Genomic DNA, 20,062 nt, shown 5'->3' on the forward strand with positions numbered 1-20,062 from the left:
TATTTTGATAAGATTAAAATGTATTTAAGTCCGATTTTGGGGGGTATTTGTGTGCGTACAGTGTCAGAAAAACACATTGCAAATGATTTTTTCCCGATTTTGTGATCGCCTTGATATCTGCACAAGGGACTTTTTAAGAACGTTAATAATTACTCTAACGAAAAATCGTAGCTTCTTAATCATTATATGTAACATATTATCTACAAACTAAATTCAATCAGCGTACGGGAGGTTCATTTCCATCCTGTTACCGCCAATTAAATCAGCCGTGATATTGTTCTCCCTATGAATATCGAATCAGTCAATGTTGATTTCAAAAGTTCAAAGTTACCTTTACATTTAAAACACCACGTTTCTTGTACGACAGTGTAGAGAAAAGAAATTTTAAGACATTTAGTGAAAAAAAATAGAGGGTACTTTTTTCATGTCTATGCTGTTACCAACAATTTTGATTAATTACACCAACAGTATACTTGTAAAAAGTGCATTATCGTGTTGGAAATCAAATTCACAACAGAAAACCATAATCACTTCACCAACGGGAGTAGTCATTTCACAACAGCATTCAAAAATGAAGAAATTTGTCTATCCTGTTATGTCTATCCTGTTACTATGGTTGCTATGGTTACAGTAACAGGATAGACAATTGTAGACAGAAACGTCGTTAAAAAAATTATCTTAACATATAGTTGCAAAACGAATGAAATATTTCGTTGTTTGAACTCATCTTAAAGTTATAACGTCTTATTCTTCCCAATTAAGCATTTGCAGGTGCAATACTGATATCGGTAACAGGATAGACAAAAAGGTAACAGGATAGACTTTTATATAGTGACATATCATAAACGTACGTTCCTGTTACCAATGAAATAAAGAGAACTTATGAGGGATTTACTTGATGTTGGGTTTATTTGAAAGAGAGAAAAAAATGCCGAACAATATGAATTGCTATCTTAGACTTGCATTACTGGTGGTAATTTTTACAACCTTTGAAAACCAATTTTTAGAGGCATTTTTCAGTACAACCTGGAAAATTGGCAAATAATCTATTATTTTACAGAATGAATATATATAGAAGTTTATTCTCTTGAAAACCATCTAATTGGCTACGTAAAACAAGCTTAAAATTTTATCTAAACCTTTTCTTAATAACCCAAAATTTCTTTTGAAAATGGTAACAGGAGAGACAAAATATTGTACCACCTATCAAAACATGTTTCAAGATATTCTTGTATGACATTATTAAGATTGCATCTTTTAACATGTTGTTCTTTAAGTACTGTTTGTTTTGATTTGCTTATGTAGAGGGTTGCTTGAATAAGTAACTTTTAATAAATTTTTCAATTTCAAAATTCGACATTTTTTGAAAATGACCCATACACAATATATAACCATGATAACCTTGGATAATATAAAATAAGAAGATGTGCTTGTGGTATAATTGCTAATTAGACAACTCTCCACAGAGACCAAATGACACAGAAATTAACAACTATAGGTCACCGCACGGCCTTCAACAATGAGCAAAACCCATACCGCATAGTCAGCTATGAAAGGTCCCGAATTGAAAAATGTAAAACAATTCAAACGAGAAAACAAACAGCCTAATTTATGTATGCAAGATAATGAACGAAAAAAAAAATGATACACAGAAACAAACGACAACCACTGAATTACAGGCTCCTGACTTGGGACAGGCACATACAGAATGTGGCGGGGGTAAAACATGTTAGCGGGCGCCCAATCCTCCCCCCGCTAACCTTGGATAGTGGTGTAACAGTACAACATAAGAAAAAACTATAAAAATCAGTTGAAAAAGGCTTAACTCATCAGATGAATACAAACAGAAATACATATAACAAAAACACAGAGTGGACGTGGCAGGGTACTTATACATCCCCACAACAATAAAAAGACACTAACCTCCCTTTAACAAGACGAAATTTTATACCATCCATCTATGAAATATTGTCTGTATATGGACAAAATTTCATATGGAAATTAGTCCTTCTCTGGAAATTATTTCATAGATAGGGACAAAATTTCATAATACAAAGTCAATATTTTGCTTTGCAAAAGTAGGTTTGGCTCATGTGTGTCCATTGTTGAACTACTGATAGAAGTTATTGCATCCGTTTTTGTTTTTTTTTATATCATCAGAATGAGGTCGTGCAATTATCGTGGCTAGGATGTAGTAGTATCGTAGTAAGGTCGTACTAGGGACGGCAAGCGCGTAGTTAGCAGCGCACTATTGTCTTCCTCATCGTAGTATGCGCACTATTGTCTTCCTCATCGTAGTATGATCGTATCAAATTAGACAATATGGTAGTAGAAGCGCAATAAAGACGTAGTGAAATAGGGATAGTCGCAGTGAAATCGTAGTAAGGTCGCTGCGAAATATTTTCCATTGGCTTCCCGATTGCACCACATTTTCAATACGATGCTTCTACCTCCATCCCGATCTTACTACGTCCGTACTACGACCTTCCTACGCTTCTCAGACAACGATTAGTTTTGGCCACGACTGCACTACGAATGTTCTGAGCATGTTCAAAGTTGGTCGTGGACCTCCACGATCAGGAAGACCTTGGCACGTCCTTACTACGACCTTACCACGATCTTACTACGACTTTCAAAATTGTTCATAATTTCTGAAAGTTCATATGAAATGGATAAGATTAACTCGTACTAACAGGGGCGTAGAAATTTTGTTGGTCATTACTTTAATAACCCTTTACATTCTAAAAATCTGTTATTTGTCACACTGTTATAACGCCAACAAATATTCTAATCAAATTTAATACATGCAAAAAAGGAGCAAGTTGTAGGAAATGCTATTTCATGTATTTCAAGTTACTGGAATCACTGAAAACAGTCCGAGGTCAGATGAACGGTGTTAGATTACTCGGCCGGTGTGAGTTGATTGATCGAGCCACAAGGAATTCGGGAATCATATTTTAGCATGTAATATGATCTACAGTACATGGCCAAAAGTATTCGTCACCTACATTTTTTGCAATATATTATGAAGGCATTTATGGTCGGATTTTACAAATAAGATGTTGAAAGACACAGAATTGTCTAAAGAATATTTCTTTGTTTTGTCATAGTTTTGTCTTCAGTTGTTTTTGTTTTCTCTTGGTGTGAATATGTATAAAAAAATACAATCTAATGGGTAGAAATATATAGGGAATTTCTGAACAAAAAATAATATTTGTATTTATCTCATGAGAAAATGAAAATGCTCCACAAAAATACAAAACAAACAAATAAAACTGTGACCATTCTGCTTCTATTGGTACCAAGTTGCTAAAATCAAACCAGAAATGACCCCAAATATGTTTTTGAAAAAAAGATAGTTTTATATGATATATATAGTGAAAAAAATCACAAGTGACGAATACTTATGGCCACACTCTGAATACCCAATGAAAACACTAGTTTTGTCCTAGTGTTTTCGTTGGGTAAAGAGCATATCATTACGTTCTAAAAAAAATTAAATTATTTTATTAAAACCACTTATTTTAGTTCATCTGCACTACCTATTAAACAATTTGTACAATATATCACTGAATTTCCTTATTTACTTTTTGATTAATTTTTATAAATAGATCATGCACCAATGAATAATCATCAACCTGCTTCATGGTTTATGTATATTCAAAAAAGAAGAAGAAAATAAGATTCCCGAGACTCTCTGATCGAGCAGGAGTTTCATAAGGGGAGATAATCCAATTTGTAAATTTCCCTATCCCATCATGCACCTCGCGTATGCCGCCATTTTCACAAACTAGAGAACACGAGAACACCAACAAAGCCGGTAGATATTGATCGAACAACGTATTTCTACAAAGGTTATGACAATGGGAGACAAAATGGACATGAGTTTAGATGATATTATCAAGTCAACCAGAAAAGGAGGTCGTGGTAGAGGAGGTGGTCAAAGAAGGGGACGCGGTTCCGGCGGCGGTGGTGGCGCAACAAGAGGTAGACGCGGTGGAGCAGGCTTTGGAGGCCGACAGACTCGAGGCGGTGGTGGAGGAGGAGTGTTTCGTGGCGGCATACAGAAAAGACGAACCAGTGGTGGTGGAGGTGGTGGTGGAAGACAAAATTTTTCCCGGGTAAACTTCAAAAAAGAAAAAATGTCGACTTCAGTCCTTGTTTTTGTTATAATTATATCATATATGTATACATGTCTGTACTGTCACTTATAAAATATTGTTGGTCATTACTTTAATAACCCTTTAATTGTGAATTATACCTCAATTCACGAATTATCACCAATTTCAATTTCGAATAAATGAAAGTCATCCAAGAACTGTCAAAACATTTGTTCAGACAAACAGCAATTCAATGCTTTATTAAAATGGCCAAAAAAGTTTTAGGAAACCTGTTATGGTATTTAACAATCACTTTTCCTATGTGGTGTCAGAAATTTTCTGTTAAGGTGTCAAATTTTACAGGAACCTTCGTGGTGGACAAATATAGCAATAAGGTGTATTCATGCTCTAAAAATATACACAAATTAATTATATTTTCGAAGAATTCCACGGTTTTCTACCTGTACCTTATATATTTTAAATTTATAAAGGAAAAGTCACCAAGTACAATATTTTTGGTGTTATCACAAAAATGGGGACATCAAAATCAGAATCTAGATGATTAAACATGATTTTGGTCTCAAAATATTTGTTTAATATCAGACTGGTGAATATGTGTCTACCCAACAGTATGTTTGCCCTTAAGTACCTAAGATAAAAAGCCTGGTTAGCTGTCATTTTGACAGCCTTTTGTACATGTTGTACATGTATATTTTATAGATGCCAGGTAAGTGAAACAAGATATATAGAATGCAACACCATAGGAGAGTTCCGGGATGGTTGTTTTCCAATCTCGAGATTGAAAAAAGTCATACCGTGTGACTTTTGGTCTGGGTCCCCCTTGCAATGTGTTGCGGGGGACATAGAAGTACTGAGTGTCTGTCTGTCAGGCATTGTAAGCGCTCTCACATGTACAATTCTTGCCAGATGTTTATAAAGCTTATATCATAGGTTTATATCAGCAATGTTTCAGATAAGTTCAAAAGTCAGTGCTGATCAACCATTTTAAAAGAATTATACCCCTTGGAAATATGAATTATATAGAAAATTTCATTGTTAGCACACTCAGGTGTACAATTCTTGCAAGATTTTTAGGCAACTAATATCATAGGTTTATATCAGCAATGTCAGTGCAAATCAATTATTTTTAAAAGAGTTATGTCCCTTGGAAATATTAATTATATAGAAAATTGCATTGTTAGCTCTCAAATGTGTACAATTCTTGCCAGATTTTTATCAAATTTATATCAAAGTTTTAGATCAGCAATGTCTCAAACAAGTTTGAAAATCAGTGCATATCAAATGAATTTAATAGAGTTATGCCCTTTGGAAATATTAATTACATGGAAAATTGCATTGTAAGCGCTCTCATTTGTACAATTTTAGCCAGATTTTTATCAAATTTATATCAAACATGTCAAAGGTTTACATTTGAGCAATGACATTGACAAGTTCGAAAATCAGTGCCCATCAATTATTTTAACCCTTTCAATGCTAAACACGGCATATGCCGCGATGACGTACGCCGCCAGCAACTACAGTGTCTTCCCTAGAAAATTTTTCATGCATGGTGGGTCCATGGTGAATTTGCAACGTGGGGCGTGACGCTTCTTTTTCAGAATAAGTTACACTACATAATTTATATGTTTAAAGCCAAATACCAATCTAATTGTTTTATTATACATGTACTACAGCAATTCATATAAGTCATGGAAATTTAAAGTTTTTATTACAGATGAGAGGAATTAATGAAAGACCTTATAAACAATAATAAAAATAATCCAGTCTGCAATAGTTATTTACAAATTAATGTCATGTACACATTATTGTGTTGATATCTTCCTTTGTTTCAACTTTCCAAAGGTCACCACACATTTTTAGTCCCCTATTGACGAAGTCGAAGGGGACTTTAGGTTTGCACTCTGTCTGTCTGTCCTTCTGTCAGTCCGGCAAATCAGTTTTCCACACTTTTTTTCTTCATGCTTGAAGATATTGATTTGATATTTGGTATATTGTTTTATCATGACAAGTTACAGATCAAGTTTGAATTTTGTTCCGGTCTGATGATTTTGTGCAGAGTTATGGTCTTTGGACTTAGAAAATTCACTCAAATAATCAGTTTTCCGCACTGTTTTTCGTCGTGCTTGAAGATATTGATTTGATAATTGGTATATAGTTTTATCATGACAAGTTACAGACCAAGTTTGAATTATGTTTCGGTTTGATGATTTTTATACGCCCGTTTACGGGACGTATAATGGTATACTGTTGTCCGTCTGTCCGTCCGTCTGTCCGTCCGTCGTCAACATGTCGGACAATTACTCAAAAACACTTTAACCAATTTGCATTTTATATTTTATGTTTCCGAGTTATGGGGTTTATTCATTAAAAAAAGGGGGATTTTCCAGTTTTCGGACAATAACTCAAGAATGCTTTCACCAACTTGCAAGAAATTGTGGAGAATTGTTTATATCTATTGACCTGAGCTCCCTTTCTATTTTTATATATTTAAGATTTTACGTTTCCGAGTTACAGGGTTTTATTCATAAAAGAAGGGGGATTGTCCAGTTTTCAGACAAAAAATCAAAAATGCTTTCAGCAGTTCTTATGAAACTTTGGTGAATTGTTTTTATCTATTGATGTAAGCTCCGTTTAGAATTTTATAAATTTTACATTTCTGAGTTATGGGGTTTTATTCATTAAAAAAGGGGGGATTTTCCAGTTTTCGGACAATAACTCAAAAATGCTGTCAGCAATTCTCATGAAACTTTGGTGAATTGTTTATATCTATTGATGTAAGCTCCCTTTATGTTTTCATAAATTTCTAATATGACATTGAGAATAAATTGAACTTTAATTGACTACATTTATTCAGAAACCTATAATATGTCAAATATTTGATACAATCCAAATTCAGACCTGTATCAAGCATGAATATTGTGTCCATTTTTGCCCCAACTGTTCAGGGTTAGACCTCTGCGGGCGTATCCAGCTGCGCTCAGCGAAGCAGTTTATTTGCAAAGTTATGGTCTTTGGACTTAGAAAATTCACTTAAATTATCAGTTTTCCGCACTTTTTTCGTCATGCTTGAAGATATTGACTTGATATTTGTTATATAGCTTACACCATGACAAGTTATAGATCAAGTTAGCATTTTGTTCCAGTACAATTAATTTTTAACCGGTAGGGGACTATGTATTGCCATGCAATACTCTCAGAATGCTTGTTCAAAATCAAAATCTTCCACCTTTGGTACTTCAATTGATGTATGCATTAAGCAATTCAGGCACTTTTTGGCATAGTCTGTTTCTCAAAGGTGTTTTAACTCTGTTTAAACATGAAAAACACCTTACACAATCAGCTGTTGAAACTGGAAAAACAAGACCAATTGCTGCATACTTAGACAGACAAGGATACAAAGTTCCAAGACTTGACTTTGTTCATTGCCTGCCTAAATGTCATGTCTTTACATTCTTTCACTAACAGTGTCCTCTGTTTGCTGATAGAATGGTTTCAGCATCAACAGCAAGTTGTTAAATAAAACTTTGAATGTCATCATTCCTTCACAGAGATTTTACAGGAAACAATAAAAAAAGTTTATTTGCGTTAATTACAGAAGTCGTCAATGAAGAATACCTGACATACGGACATACAGATGACATATTTGGCAATTACCTGTTTGGAAGCTAAGCTGATATTTTATTCATGACAATTAACTATTTTTTTTAAATACATCCCTGTCCGATTTATTTATAACACTTCATAATTGTAAAAATCCTATCTTGCCAAAATGAAAGAAATTTAGCCCCACTTGTGTAAAAAACGGCAAATGAATCCGCTACACTTAAGCCTTATGTGACTGATTGAAATAAAAATAGAACAACAAAAGAAATATTTCCGTAAATAACTACGTATATTTTGAAAGTTTTTCTATCAAATCTTTTAATTATTTCATAAGACACATCTTTTTCTCGGCCCGGTGGCGGTGAATTGTATTCTTCGATATAATCAATCAACCGTGACTAATCTAAAAATAACTGATTGTTATGACCAATCAAAAAATAATTCGTCGATGTAAATATAGCTGATGAAAAAACTGGGAAACTTTATTAAAAAAAAGTTTTGTCCATTCTCGGTGAAATTACGTAAGTTTTATTTTATAATACCAGAGACTATACCAAATTTTAAATTTCTACTTTTTAAAGATCACAGTAAAAAAATAACGATGTCAAACACCCAGCCGTTTTAAGGTGAAATTTATACTGGAAAAGGTTAAACTTTTTATTTAGCACAGAAAGATATGCATTGGAGATTAATCTGACTATTTATTTATCAGCGAACTGGCAACTTCTATTATGTAACCGAAGTCTCGCTGTATATTTAAAAACTTATCAAGAAGGTTGTAAAATCCCGGCACGCGCTACATGATGCATCCAATTATCAGTCGGATGAGTTTAAAACACCTGTGGAGTGTTGTCACTTGTCACTTCACTTTTAAAATATCTATGATAAATATTTTACACAGTTATAATTTTCACACATAGCGGGATGCATTGCGGCAATGATGAAAGCATGGCGGTCGAAATTTATACATAGCAGTACTGCAATGCTTGAATAGCCTAGGGAAAACACTGCACTACTGTTCGTGGCTTATGTCGCGATTACTATGGATTTTGCATCCAGACTCGTAACCATTCCGTTTTCATTCAGGTCCTCTCTAATTTTTCCTCGTGTGAATCGAGGATATTCAAGGTCACGTTTGTGCTAGAAATCGTGGGATTTAAATGGTAAAAGCATGCAGTAGAAGAAAAATCAATCAAAATATTTTGACAAATGCAAATGGCGAAAGTTGAAAAAAGACGCTGTAAATATGGAGATATTTCAGCATTTCTATGGCGAAACTGACAACGAGGAATAGTTAAAAGGTTTCTAGTTATCTCAATGTGTTAATTACAGTCAATTCGTGTGGGAAATATGATTTGGTCCATCTTTACGAGACGTAGAAAAAGGGGGAGGAAACGGAGGTTGACTGAAAATTTTGAGGATGGAGCCACTTATTTGCGCCACTTTTACATTATACGTTGTGTATGGTGCAAATACGCTACGGAATCGAGCGACTGGTGTCTTCTTTATTATATGGCAGATAAAACAACAAAATAAATGAAGATTAAAAGTTGTTTTTATTCAAAATTCAACACAAATACAATAATTTACACCTTTTACCTGTTAATTACCTGAAAATGCAGGTAGCTTGATGAAAACTTTACTAAAATAATTGCATAACATTACAGGGAGAGCATTTTTCATGCACTAACTTTTTCTGTTTCTCTAATAATAAAAAAGATACAGTACTACATTGTGCATCTCAGAACTAAAGTATCATTGCAAAAATGGAAAGTCAATATGATTAGTTTATGAATTTACATACATTGTTAAGTTGTATTTCCATTTTTTTTATAGTCTAAAGACACACCAGATGTATGGAAGCATGATATGTTTGACGGAGATGTTGGCGTTATGAAGAGAGGTGGAGGAGGAGGAGGAGGAGGTGGGGTTGCTGGCAACACAAGTAAACTTCATATATCCAATTTAGACTTTGGTGTCAATGATTCTGATATTCAGGTACTATAAATTAAGATTTTTACATAGTTCCCAGTCTTTGCCTATAATGTAAGAATCTTAGATCTCTGCTGGAAGTCACCTTTTGATGCCCCCGCTGCAGCAGAGAGGGTATTTAAGTTTTACCCTTGTCCGTTTGTACGTACGTCCCAAAGCTGGTTTCTGTTCTCTAACTTTAGTTTGCCTCAAAAAAATGTTATGAAAGTTATACACAATGCATATTACCACAGAATACAGATCAAGTTTGAAATTGGGTGGTGTCACTTTTACTGTTCTTGAGTTATGCCCCTTTATAAACATAAAAATTGCTGAATTTTTCATTTCCGTTCTCTAACTTTAGTTTGCCTCCACCAAATGTTATGAAACTTATACACAATAATTACCACAAAACTCAGATCAAGTACAAATTAGGGTAGCGTCACTTTTACCATTCTTCAGTTATATCCCTTTATAACTTTATTAGATATGCAAGCGGGGGCATCATCTGTGTCCAATGGACACATTCCCCATTTATTTACATTTGTCAAATAGTTTGAAATATGGGAAAAGAAACATTATGTATGCAACTTGTTATCTTGTATTGTTGATTGGTTTTCTAAAAAAATATCTTAATTAGATTATCATATAGGAATTCAGAATATGAATGAATGAAAGTTTTTTAAGGGAGTACATGAATATATGCATATTAAACAAAAATCATTATAAATATAAAATAATGTAAGGTGTAATAATTTTTTTCATAAAATTTAAAGACTTAGAATAACAAAATGTTAAAAATATAAACCTGAACCACATAATACATGTTAGTTATATTTAGTAATGATGTAAGAAGTACGACTGAAAATTATTTGTATTGGATACCCTTGTAAAAATACAGATATACCAGTAACTAAGTAATTACACCCTGCATACAGACCATTATTTTGTTATTTAAAAAAAAGTTTTAACAACAAAGTTCTTTTCTTGTTGTTCATTTTGCTCCATGTATTCAATTTGTACTGTGAAAATCTTTGTGCGTCTCTATATAAACAATACCACCAATTAGAAATTAACATGATTAAGATACAAATTGAATACTTTGAAACATGCTTACATGTTTATTTATTTTCCACAGGAACTGTTTGCAGAATTTGGTCCATTGAAGAAGGCAGCTATACACTATGACAGATCTGGAAGATCTCTAGGCACAGCAGAAGTCATATATGAGAGAAATTCAGATGCTGCAAAAGCTATGAAACAGTATAATAATGTTCCTTTAGATGGTAATAGTTAATGTTTATATACATGTACATTTATAGTTGCTCAGGAAAAACATCTTTTGGTCTGGAATCAAATAGTTACTAAGCTTCAACTCTTCACATCTTCCAGTTGAAACTTAATAACAATATATTGTGTTAATTAATGTTTGATTTGCAATATGAAAACCCGCGGCAAGATATTATTATATATCAACAGTATAAAGATACATTTAGAAAATAATCAACACTGATAACATTTTTAGAGGACTAATGTCCTTTTAAAATGTGAAGTATGTGTGGAAAGTTCCATTGTAAGCACCTATATTTCTTGTCAGAATTTTATGAAATTTTTATCAAAGATTTGTATCAGCAGTTAATGACTCAGAGAGACCAAAAATCAGCACTGATCAAGGCTTTTATAAGAGTTGTGTTCCTTGTCAGAATTTTATGAAAAGTGAAAGGGTTTATATCAGCAATTTCTTGGAAGCTGAATGATCATTTCACTTAAAATTGAAAATTAATGGAGTTATTGCCCTTGGACAGATATGATATATACTGTGTAATAGTAAAATTCAAAATTGATGCATGTTTAAAATGGGATGCTGAGACTGCTCTATGCTCTTCATGATAAAATAAACATACCCGTACATGGAATATCTGTTAACCTGACAATGTTTATTTTTAGGAAAAGAATGATGTAATGGTTATTAGGCATACTGGTATTAGTAATAGTGGATTTTAACGACTTATTTGAAAAGAAATTCTTAGCTATCTTTCCTTTAGTATGATACTTTATTTGTCTTATCATCTTTAAAAATGACACAATAAAACAGGGTCAATTTTTCTTGAATTGGACAGTTGTGCAACCTTAGTGGGTTGTGTAGTCTTGATATTTTGATACCTACACATGCACATGTGGTAACTGATGATACCCGAAGACTCCATTAGTCTGTTTTGGCTTGTGTCTAATCAAGTTTGTGTTTATGCAAATAAAATATGGTTAAACTAAACTGATAACTCCATTTCCCATAAGAAATTGTATTTTACATTGTTTTATGTTATAAAAGAGATTTAAAACTATTAATTCATTTATATGTTAATGTTTTAGGCCGACCCATGAATATTCAGTTGATTGGTCCAACAGATTCTGGTTCAGGTGATGGATTTAATAGGAACAGACTAGGAGTTGGCAACAGAAGAGGTGGTGGTGGAGGGGGAGGAGGAGGAGGAAGAGGACGAGGGTATGTTACATGAATATTATTATTCAGGTTTCGCCCCATTTTCTAGATTTTCAATATCTTTAGTTGACTGCATATACAGTAGATAATTACTTTTGTTTGTCAGTTTATCAAATTGAAGAAGGAGAAAGTTTGCAGTTTTCTATTGTGCTGTTGATGTTATACCCTGAGCTCCTGCTGATGAAAGCAGAAATATATACGTGTAGTGATCATTGTGTCTATATTATAAAGGAGATGTGGTATGATTGCCAATGAGACAACTATCAACTAGAGTTCAAACTTAATGTGGATGTAAGTCTCTATAGGTTTGTCCATATTTTGTATTTAAAACTATTGCTAAAGCTACATAACTGATTGAGGATATAATAAATATAGTTGTCCCCCGCATAATGCGTTGTGGGGACATGGAAATACCGGGTGTGCGTCCGTGTGTCTGTCCGTCCTTCTGTCCCGTCTTGTTAGCGCTCTCAGGGGTACAATTCTTGCCAGATTTTTATAAAACTTATACTATGGGTAAATATGAGCAATATCTTGGACAAGTTCTATCATGTTGGCTGATCGACTTTTTTTAAAAGAGTTATGCCCCTTGGAAATATTAAATTTATGGAAAATGGCCTTGTTAGCGCTCTCACAGGTACAATTCTTGCCAGATTTTTATAAAACTTATACTTTAGGTTAATATAAATTTGACAGATTATTTTTATTTATTTCTATTTTCAAACATCTTTCATTGCAAAATTGCAAATTAATAAAAAGCCAAGATAAGCAATATAACCTATATTTACATCATTACTTTTTAATTGAAGTTTTAGTCGTGGCAACCGACGGGGAGGTAGTGGTGGTGGAGGTGGTGGATTTAGAGGTCGGGGAGGAAGAGGTCGTGGGGGAGGAAACAAAAAGCCTAGAACAGCAGAAGAACTTGATGCTGAATTAGAAGCATATAATTCAAAGGTAAGAGTTAAAATTAACTATTAGGAGTATTAATGATTTCATCATGAACATATTTAAAAAACACAAAATTATGCTTTATTAATATAAGCCAAAGAATGCATATTATACAAAGTTAATATATAAATTTTCTGCCAGAATTGAAATGATTTTGGTACTGAATATGATATCACTACATTCATGTACATAGCCAGAAGAGTGACACTGGATCCTTTGCAACTCTAGTTTCATGATATTATTGCCCCCGCAAACGGGTTGTGAATGACATAGAAATACCAGGCGTCCGTCTGTCCAGTCTTGTTAGCGCTCTCAGGTGTACAGTTCTTGCCAGATTTTTATGAAATTATATCATAGGTTTATTTCAGCAATGTCTTGGACGAGTTCGAAAATCAGTGCCGTTCAATTATTTTTGCCCCCTGAGTAATTAAAAGAGTAATTCCCTTTGGAAACATTAATTATATGGAAAATTGCATTGTTAGCACTCTCGTGTACAATTCTTGCCAGATTTTTATAAAACTTATATCATAGGTTTATATTAAAAATGTCTTGGACGAGTTTGAAAATCAGTGCTGATATATTATAGGTTTATATCATCAATGTCTCAGACAAATTTGAAAATTGGTGCTGATCAATTATTTTTATAAGAGTTATGCCATTTGGAAATATTGATTATATGGAAAATTGCATTGTTAGTGCACTCATGTGTACAATTCTTGCCAGAATTTTACGAGACTTATAGGTTCAGCAATGTCTTTGACACTTTCGAAAATAAGTGCTGATCAGATATTTTTAACTAGTTATGCACCTTGGAAAAATAATTATAACACAAATCACATTGCATTTGTTCTGAAGCCTTCATTTCTCTAAAATATTTATAGATTGCTTTAAAGATAGGAAAATAAGTGTTTTTTTAGTTATTGCCCTTGGATAGATAAAAATATGTGCAACATGGGGGACATTGGAACTCTGTTCTTTTATAAGCATGGCCTTACAAATGTAAGATATATATAGCCTTTACAGCTATATATCTCTTAAATTTGTCGGGTGGTTAACTTATCATAAAAAATGTCCTTGGATGATTTTGATTAACTGATTGATTGATGGCTGCATACAGCTTCAAATATTAAGTACGTGTTCAGAATGGTTACAACTGAACAAATTACTGCTTTGAATAGACCCACACGCTATAAGATGTTGCTTGAATGTTTCAAACTTTTTTTTGTTAACATCACACAAATTATTATGAAAAGTTAAACTTAATCAAAAGTCACTGTGTACATAGTATAAACCAAGAATGATACTTGCATTACATATTTAACTACAATCCCATCCCCTTTTCCTCGAATGTGACCTACCAAATTAGACTTATCACCGAGTTTCAGATTGTAATTTTAATTTAACTCATTTGCAGATGGAAACCGATTGATGGTTGAAAGAACTTATATAGGAAAGACCATTAAAGGAAATAATTCTCACTGACACTTGATTGAGTATTGTAGTTATGTGAAAACTTTATTGGAGTGACTGGATCCATCATCGAGTAAAGAGTAGAATGAAATATACTGTGATCATTGATAAATTCTTTTTAGATTTAATTTCAGTGAACAGCCTAATTAGGCTTTGAGAGCGTGTACTCTACAAATGAAATAGAAGAACTATTTATATCTCATTTCAAATGAAATTTTCATGTTTTTATTTTGTTGATTTTAATATTTGCAATTCAGTTATCAAAGTAATTTATATTTGAATATAATTTTATTTTGTTTTATTATTTTAAACGATTTAAAATTAAGACTTCATATTTAACTTATTCATCAGTAATGCATTATTTAAATTGTATAAAGAGAAAAAGAAAAATACACAAATGTTTCATTGTGGTTGGGTATAAATTGAATACATTGAATAATAGTTTTATTTGTTTTACTGTTACTATTTATGTTGATGTTTTTTGTATGTCATACAATTTAAATGTCATGGTTTCTTCAGGTATATGAGCTAATTTATTAAACTTGAGAACCTGATAAAGTTGTCATCACACAAATCACTTATTTTTTATTATTGTTTTATCTTGATGTGTAAGATTGATCAAATCAGTTGATAGAAGAGGAAGTTGAGTGGTTGTATTTTTAGGCCAATAGGAAAACTTCAATTTATTTGTTTTCCATATCACATATGAAATAGTAAAATTACTGCAGTACAAATGAAGTTTGACAATGAATGAATGGGAAAATTATTTATATTTTGAAATAGTAAAGGGTTAACATGAATAGATTGTAGTGTATATGAGTAATTAATGGTTACGTTCAGTTGTAGTTGTTTTATTTGGCATTTTTCTATGTTGGGACACTAGCTTGATTACTTCAGTATCTCTAAAGTTTGAACACTAATGCTGTGTTTTATATACTAAGTATATAATCTGCCATTTTGCACAGTTTACAAATAATTACCTTTGAAACTAAAGTCTCTACATTTTCTTTTAACTTATTTATAGTAGAAAAAATTAAAATGGTAAATTCTATATACATGTATATTTTTCCAAAACAGGATGAAAATAAAGAACAGATATGTACATGTAGAGATGAAAAATTCTTACTTTGAAATATGTATTGGATTGTCATATGAATGAATGATTCATTTAGAATCAAAATCAACTATTGTCATTGTTAAATTTCTGAAAAGGTTTTATAAAAATTGATTCAAAGGCAGACAACTCTCTACTTAACTGACATAGGGGATATAATCAAATATTATATCAAAAAATATACCTCTTTTTTAAAATGTTCAATTGAATGTGATGGTTTGAATTGATGATGAGAAAACTAATATTGCAAATGTTCAATTTGCTAGAAAAGGATCTCTAAATTTTTAATTTTCATTTAAATATTTCTTGCAGGAAGGATTTAGCATTTCATTTCCATTTATCAATTCATCTTCATCAAAATATGTCTTGTAAATAAAATATTTTTTATTCATTTGGTGTATTTTATTGCTTTGTTCATCAGAATATGTAATGCAGTTTAAACAGAGGATATGGCCATCTCTGCACATGACATATAAATCAATACAGTAGACGTAGTTCTCATAGTAAATGTCCTTAAAATATTGCTTAGGTCATCACAGGACCTTATGTCTAGCACATATTTCATTTGTACAATATGTAACATGCAAGCTCTATAAAAAAAGTGACCTTGAATTGATTTACATTATCATAGACATAAGGTGGACATATTTAGTTCCTGTATTTTGCACACAGAAAATGTTCATATGTACCCTTTAGACAAAAAGTTCTAGAGGCCAAATACTTACACAAAAGAGCATAAGAAATACTTACACAAAAGAGCATAAGAAATACTTACACAAAAGAGCATAAGAGGAAGTTGCAACCTTAGTTTTAGTACAGTATCTAATATAATATCGGGGGCCATTGGTCAAGAGGGTCTAAGTAGTTCAGCTACTGTTTGACTTGCCTGTCAATACTGAGGTTGTGAGTTGGACATGGCAGGTGCATTTGACTCCAATCTTGATTGACTAGGATTGTCAGTTTTCCTACCAAAGGTGGATGGTTCTCTCCAGGCACTGCAGCTTCCCCTACCAATAAAAACTGGCTGCCACAAAATAGGCAACTGTGCTGAAAGTGGCGTTAATCACCAATCAATCTAATGTAATATTTACATCATGCCATTACTGATAAAAGGTTAATGATGCATGAGCAGATGGTACTTTAAGGGACTGACCCAATTTTAGCAATGAAAATGTATGATACCAATTTCTGTGTGCTAGACACTTTGCTGTTTCCTAATCAAATGCATTCTGGATAAAATTTTAAAAGCTTACACCAAAACGTGATATATTAACAATGTTCAAAACAATGGAAACTCAACCAATTACTTGTTGTTTTTTTTTCAGTTATGAACAATTTAATAACCCCCAGTCCTTTGGTTTTCAAATACGTTGCAGAAGGTGGAAGCAGGTCTAGTAATTGCTCTCGACTTCTTGTCAAAGTTTTCTTGACTTCTATGAAAGGAAATGATTTAATATTTGGTCTGCAGCTTTATCCTTGATCTCATTTTCATGGTTCATTGGTCAACGTTAAATTTCTGTAGTTTGGTTCTCTTCTAAGATACTGTAAGTTATATGTCTGGCAGGGTTCATCTGACCTTGACCTCATTTTCATGGTTCATTGGTCATTATTATGCTTTCTTGGTTAAATCTGTTTCTTAGATATTATAAGCAATAGGTCAACTATATATGGTGCAAGGAATGACTAAGTGTACATGTCTGTCTAATGTATCATCTGACCTTGACCTCATTTTTAGCTCACCTTGCCCAAAGGGCTAAAAACAGAACATAGGGGTAAAATGCAAGTTTTGTCTTTTATTTTGAAACCGCTATAGTAGGGAAATTCTGATAGGGCAAAAATGTTCAGAATGTTGAGCTCTACCTTTTGTACATTTACGTCAAAACACTCGTACGACTTCTTGTAGACTTAAATGAAGAATTTTACCATTTTTTAAAATTTGTCTATCTCAAAATATTATAAGATAGACAGAAACTTTAACTTTAGCTAAAATGATCATCACGATGAGATCTACAAAAAGTCAACATCGACTCCTTTTTAGAGTTTTTGCCCATTAATGACAATTTTTTTCTATTTTTAGCTCACCTGGCCCAAAGGGCCAAGTGAGCTTTTCTCATCACTTGGCGTCCGTCGTCTTTAGCTTTTTACAAAAATCTTCTCCTCTGAAACCACTGGGCCTAATTTAACCTAACTTGGCCACACTCATCATTAGGGTATCTAGTTTTAAAAAAGTGTCTGATGACCCTGCCAACCAACCAAGATGGCCGCCATGGCTAAAAATAGAACATAGGGGGTAAAATGTAGATTTTGGCTTATATCTCTGAAACCAAAGCATTTAGAGTAAATCTGACAAAAGGTAAAACTGATTATCAGGTCAAGATCTATCTCCTCTGAAATTTTCAGACAAATCTGACAACCTGTTGTTGGGTTGCTGCCCCTGAATTGGTAATTTTAAGGAAATTTTGCAGTTTTTATACGACCGCAAAAAATTTTATGCGGTTGTATATTGGAATGACATTGGCGTCGTCGTCCGAAGACACATTGGTTTTCGCACTCTAACTTTAGTTTAAGTGAATGGATCTCTATGAAATTTTACCATAAGGTTCAATACCCCAAAAGGAAGGTTGGGATTGATTTTGGGGGTTATGGTACCAACAGTTAAGGAATAAGGGGCCAAAAAGGGGCCAAAAATAAGCATTATTGTAACTTCCAGACATAACTTGTGTGTTAGTGTATGGATCTCTCTGACATTGTACCACAAGGTTCCATATCGCACAGGGAATGCTGGGATTGATTTTGGGGGTAATTGCCTCAAAATATTAGGAATTAGGGGCCAAAAAAGGGGCAAAAAACAAGCATTTTTCTAGTTTCATGACAATAACTTGTGTGTAAGTGTATGGATCTTTCTGAAATTGTACTACAAGGTTCCATATCACAAAGTGAAAAAGCTGGAATTGAGTTTGGGGGTAATTGCCCAAAACGTTTAGGAATAAGGGGCCAAAAATAAGCATTTTTCTAGTTTCCAGACAATAACTTGTGTTCAAGTGTATGGATCTCTCTGAAATTGTACCACAAGGTTCCATATCACACAGGGAATGCTGGGATTGATTTTGGGGGTAATTGCCTCAAAATATTAGGAATTAGGGGCAAAAAACAAGCATTTTTCTAGTTTCATGATAATAACTTGTGTGTAAGTGTATGGATCTTTCTGAAATTGTACTACAAGGTTCCATATCACAAAGGGAAAGCTGGAATTGAGTTTGGGGGTAATTGCCCAAAACGTTTAGGAATAAGGGGCCAAAAAGGGGCCAAAAATAAGCATTTTTCTAGTTTCCAGACAATAACTTGTGTTCAAGTGTATGGATCTCTCTGAAATTGTACTGCAAGGTACCATACCACAAAGGGAAGGCTGGGATTGAGTTTGGGGGTGATGAATCATAAGGGGGTTCAAAAAATTTGTTGGGGGGGATTTTTTTTTTTTTCCTTTTTTTTCTTTTTTTTCCTTTTTTTCTTTTAAAATTTTCATTTTAAGTTGGTTATTTATGTTTTATATTTAAAAGCAAATAATAATGATATGGTAGGAAATACACACCAAACAGGATGTGTAAATTATTATATAATAAGTATTGTGCAATAGCAAGAAATTTTTAACTGCACAGTATTGCACAATAGCAAGAAATCTTCAATTGCACAGTATTGCGCAATAGCAAGAAATCTTCAATTACACAGTATTGTGCAATAGCAAGAAATATCCAATAGCACAATATTGCGCAATAGCAAGAAATTGTCAATTGTACAGTATTGCGCAATAGCAAGAAATATTCAATTGCACAGTATTGTGCAAAAGAAGATACTTCCTATAAATTGCTTATTTCTTGACCAATTTCAATGGGGTTTTATTCTTGAATTCTTGGGGTTCTTTAATATGCTGATTCTAACCGTATATTAAGTTTTTGGATTTTGGGCCCCGTTTTTAAATTGGTCCACATTGGGGTCCAAAGGGTCTAAAATTAAACTTTGTTTGATTTCATCAAAAATTGAATTATTGGGGTTCTTTGATATGCCGAATCTAACCGTGTATTTAGATTCTTAATTTTTGGTTCCGTTTTCAAATTGGTCTACATTAAGTTCCAAAGGGTCCAAAATTAAACTTAGTTTGATTTTAACAAAAATTGAATTCTTAGGGTACTTTGATATGCTGAATCTAAACATGTATTCAGATTTTTGATTATGGACCCAGTTTTCAAGTTGGTCCAAATCGGGGTCCAAAATTAAACTTTGTTTGATTTCAACAAAAATTGAATATATGGGGTTTCTTTGATATGCTGAATCTAAACATGT

The 20,062-nt window shown here is 33.0% G+C and overlaps 1 protein-coding gene across 1 annotated transcript; it reads left to right on the forward strand.

Annotated features, from left to right (window-relative positions):
- Window positions 1-3,742: 3,742 nt before the first annotated feature.
- Window positions 3,743-16,115, forward strand: LOC127708605 (THO complex subunit 4-like). The gene is made up of 6 exons (XM_052213629.1): window positions 3,743-4,121; window positions 9,561-9,722; window positions 10,834-10,981; window positions 12,066-12,198; window positions 13,002-13,146; window positions 14,555-16,115. The coding sequence occupies exons 1-6, from the start codon at window positions 3,858-3,860 to the stop codon at window positions 14,567-14,569; spliced, it is 867 nt and encodes a 288-aa protein (XP_052069589.1). The 5' UTR covers window positions 3,743-3,857; the 3' UTR covers window positions 14,570-16,115.
- Window positions 16,116-20,062: the final 3,947 nt, after the last annotated feature.

This window comes from Mytilus californianus, unplaced genomic scaffold (genome assembly GCF_021869535.1).
Source record: "Mytilus californianus isolate M0D057914Y unplaced genomic scaffold, xbMytCali1.0.p SCAF_7, whole genome shotgun sequence".
Lineage (NCBI taxonomy): Eukaryota > Metazoa > Mollusca > Bivalvia > Mytilida > Mytilidae > Mytilus > Mytilus californianus.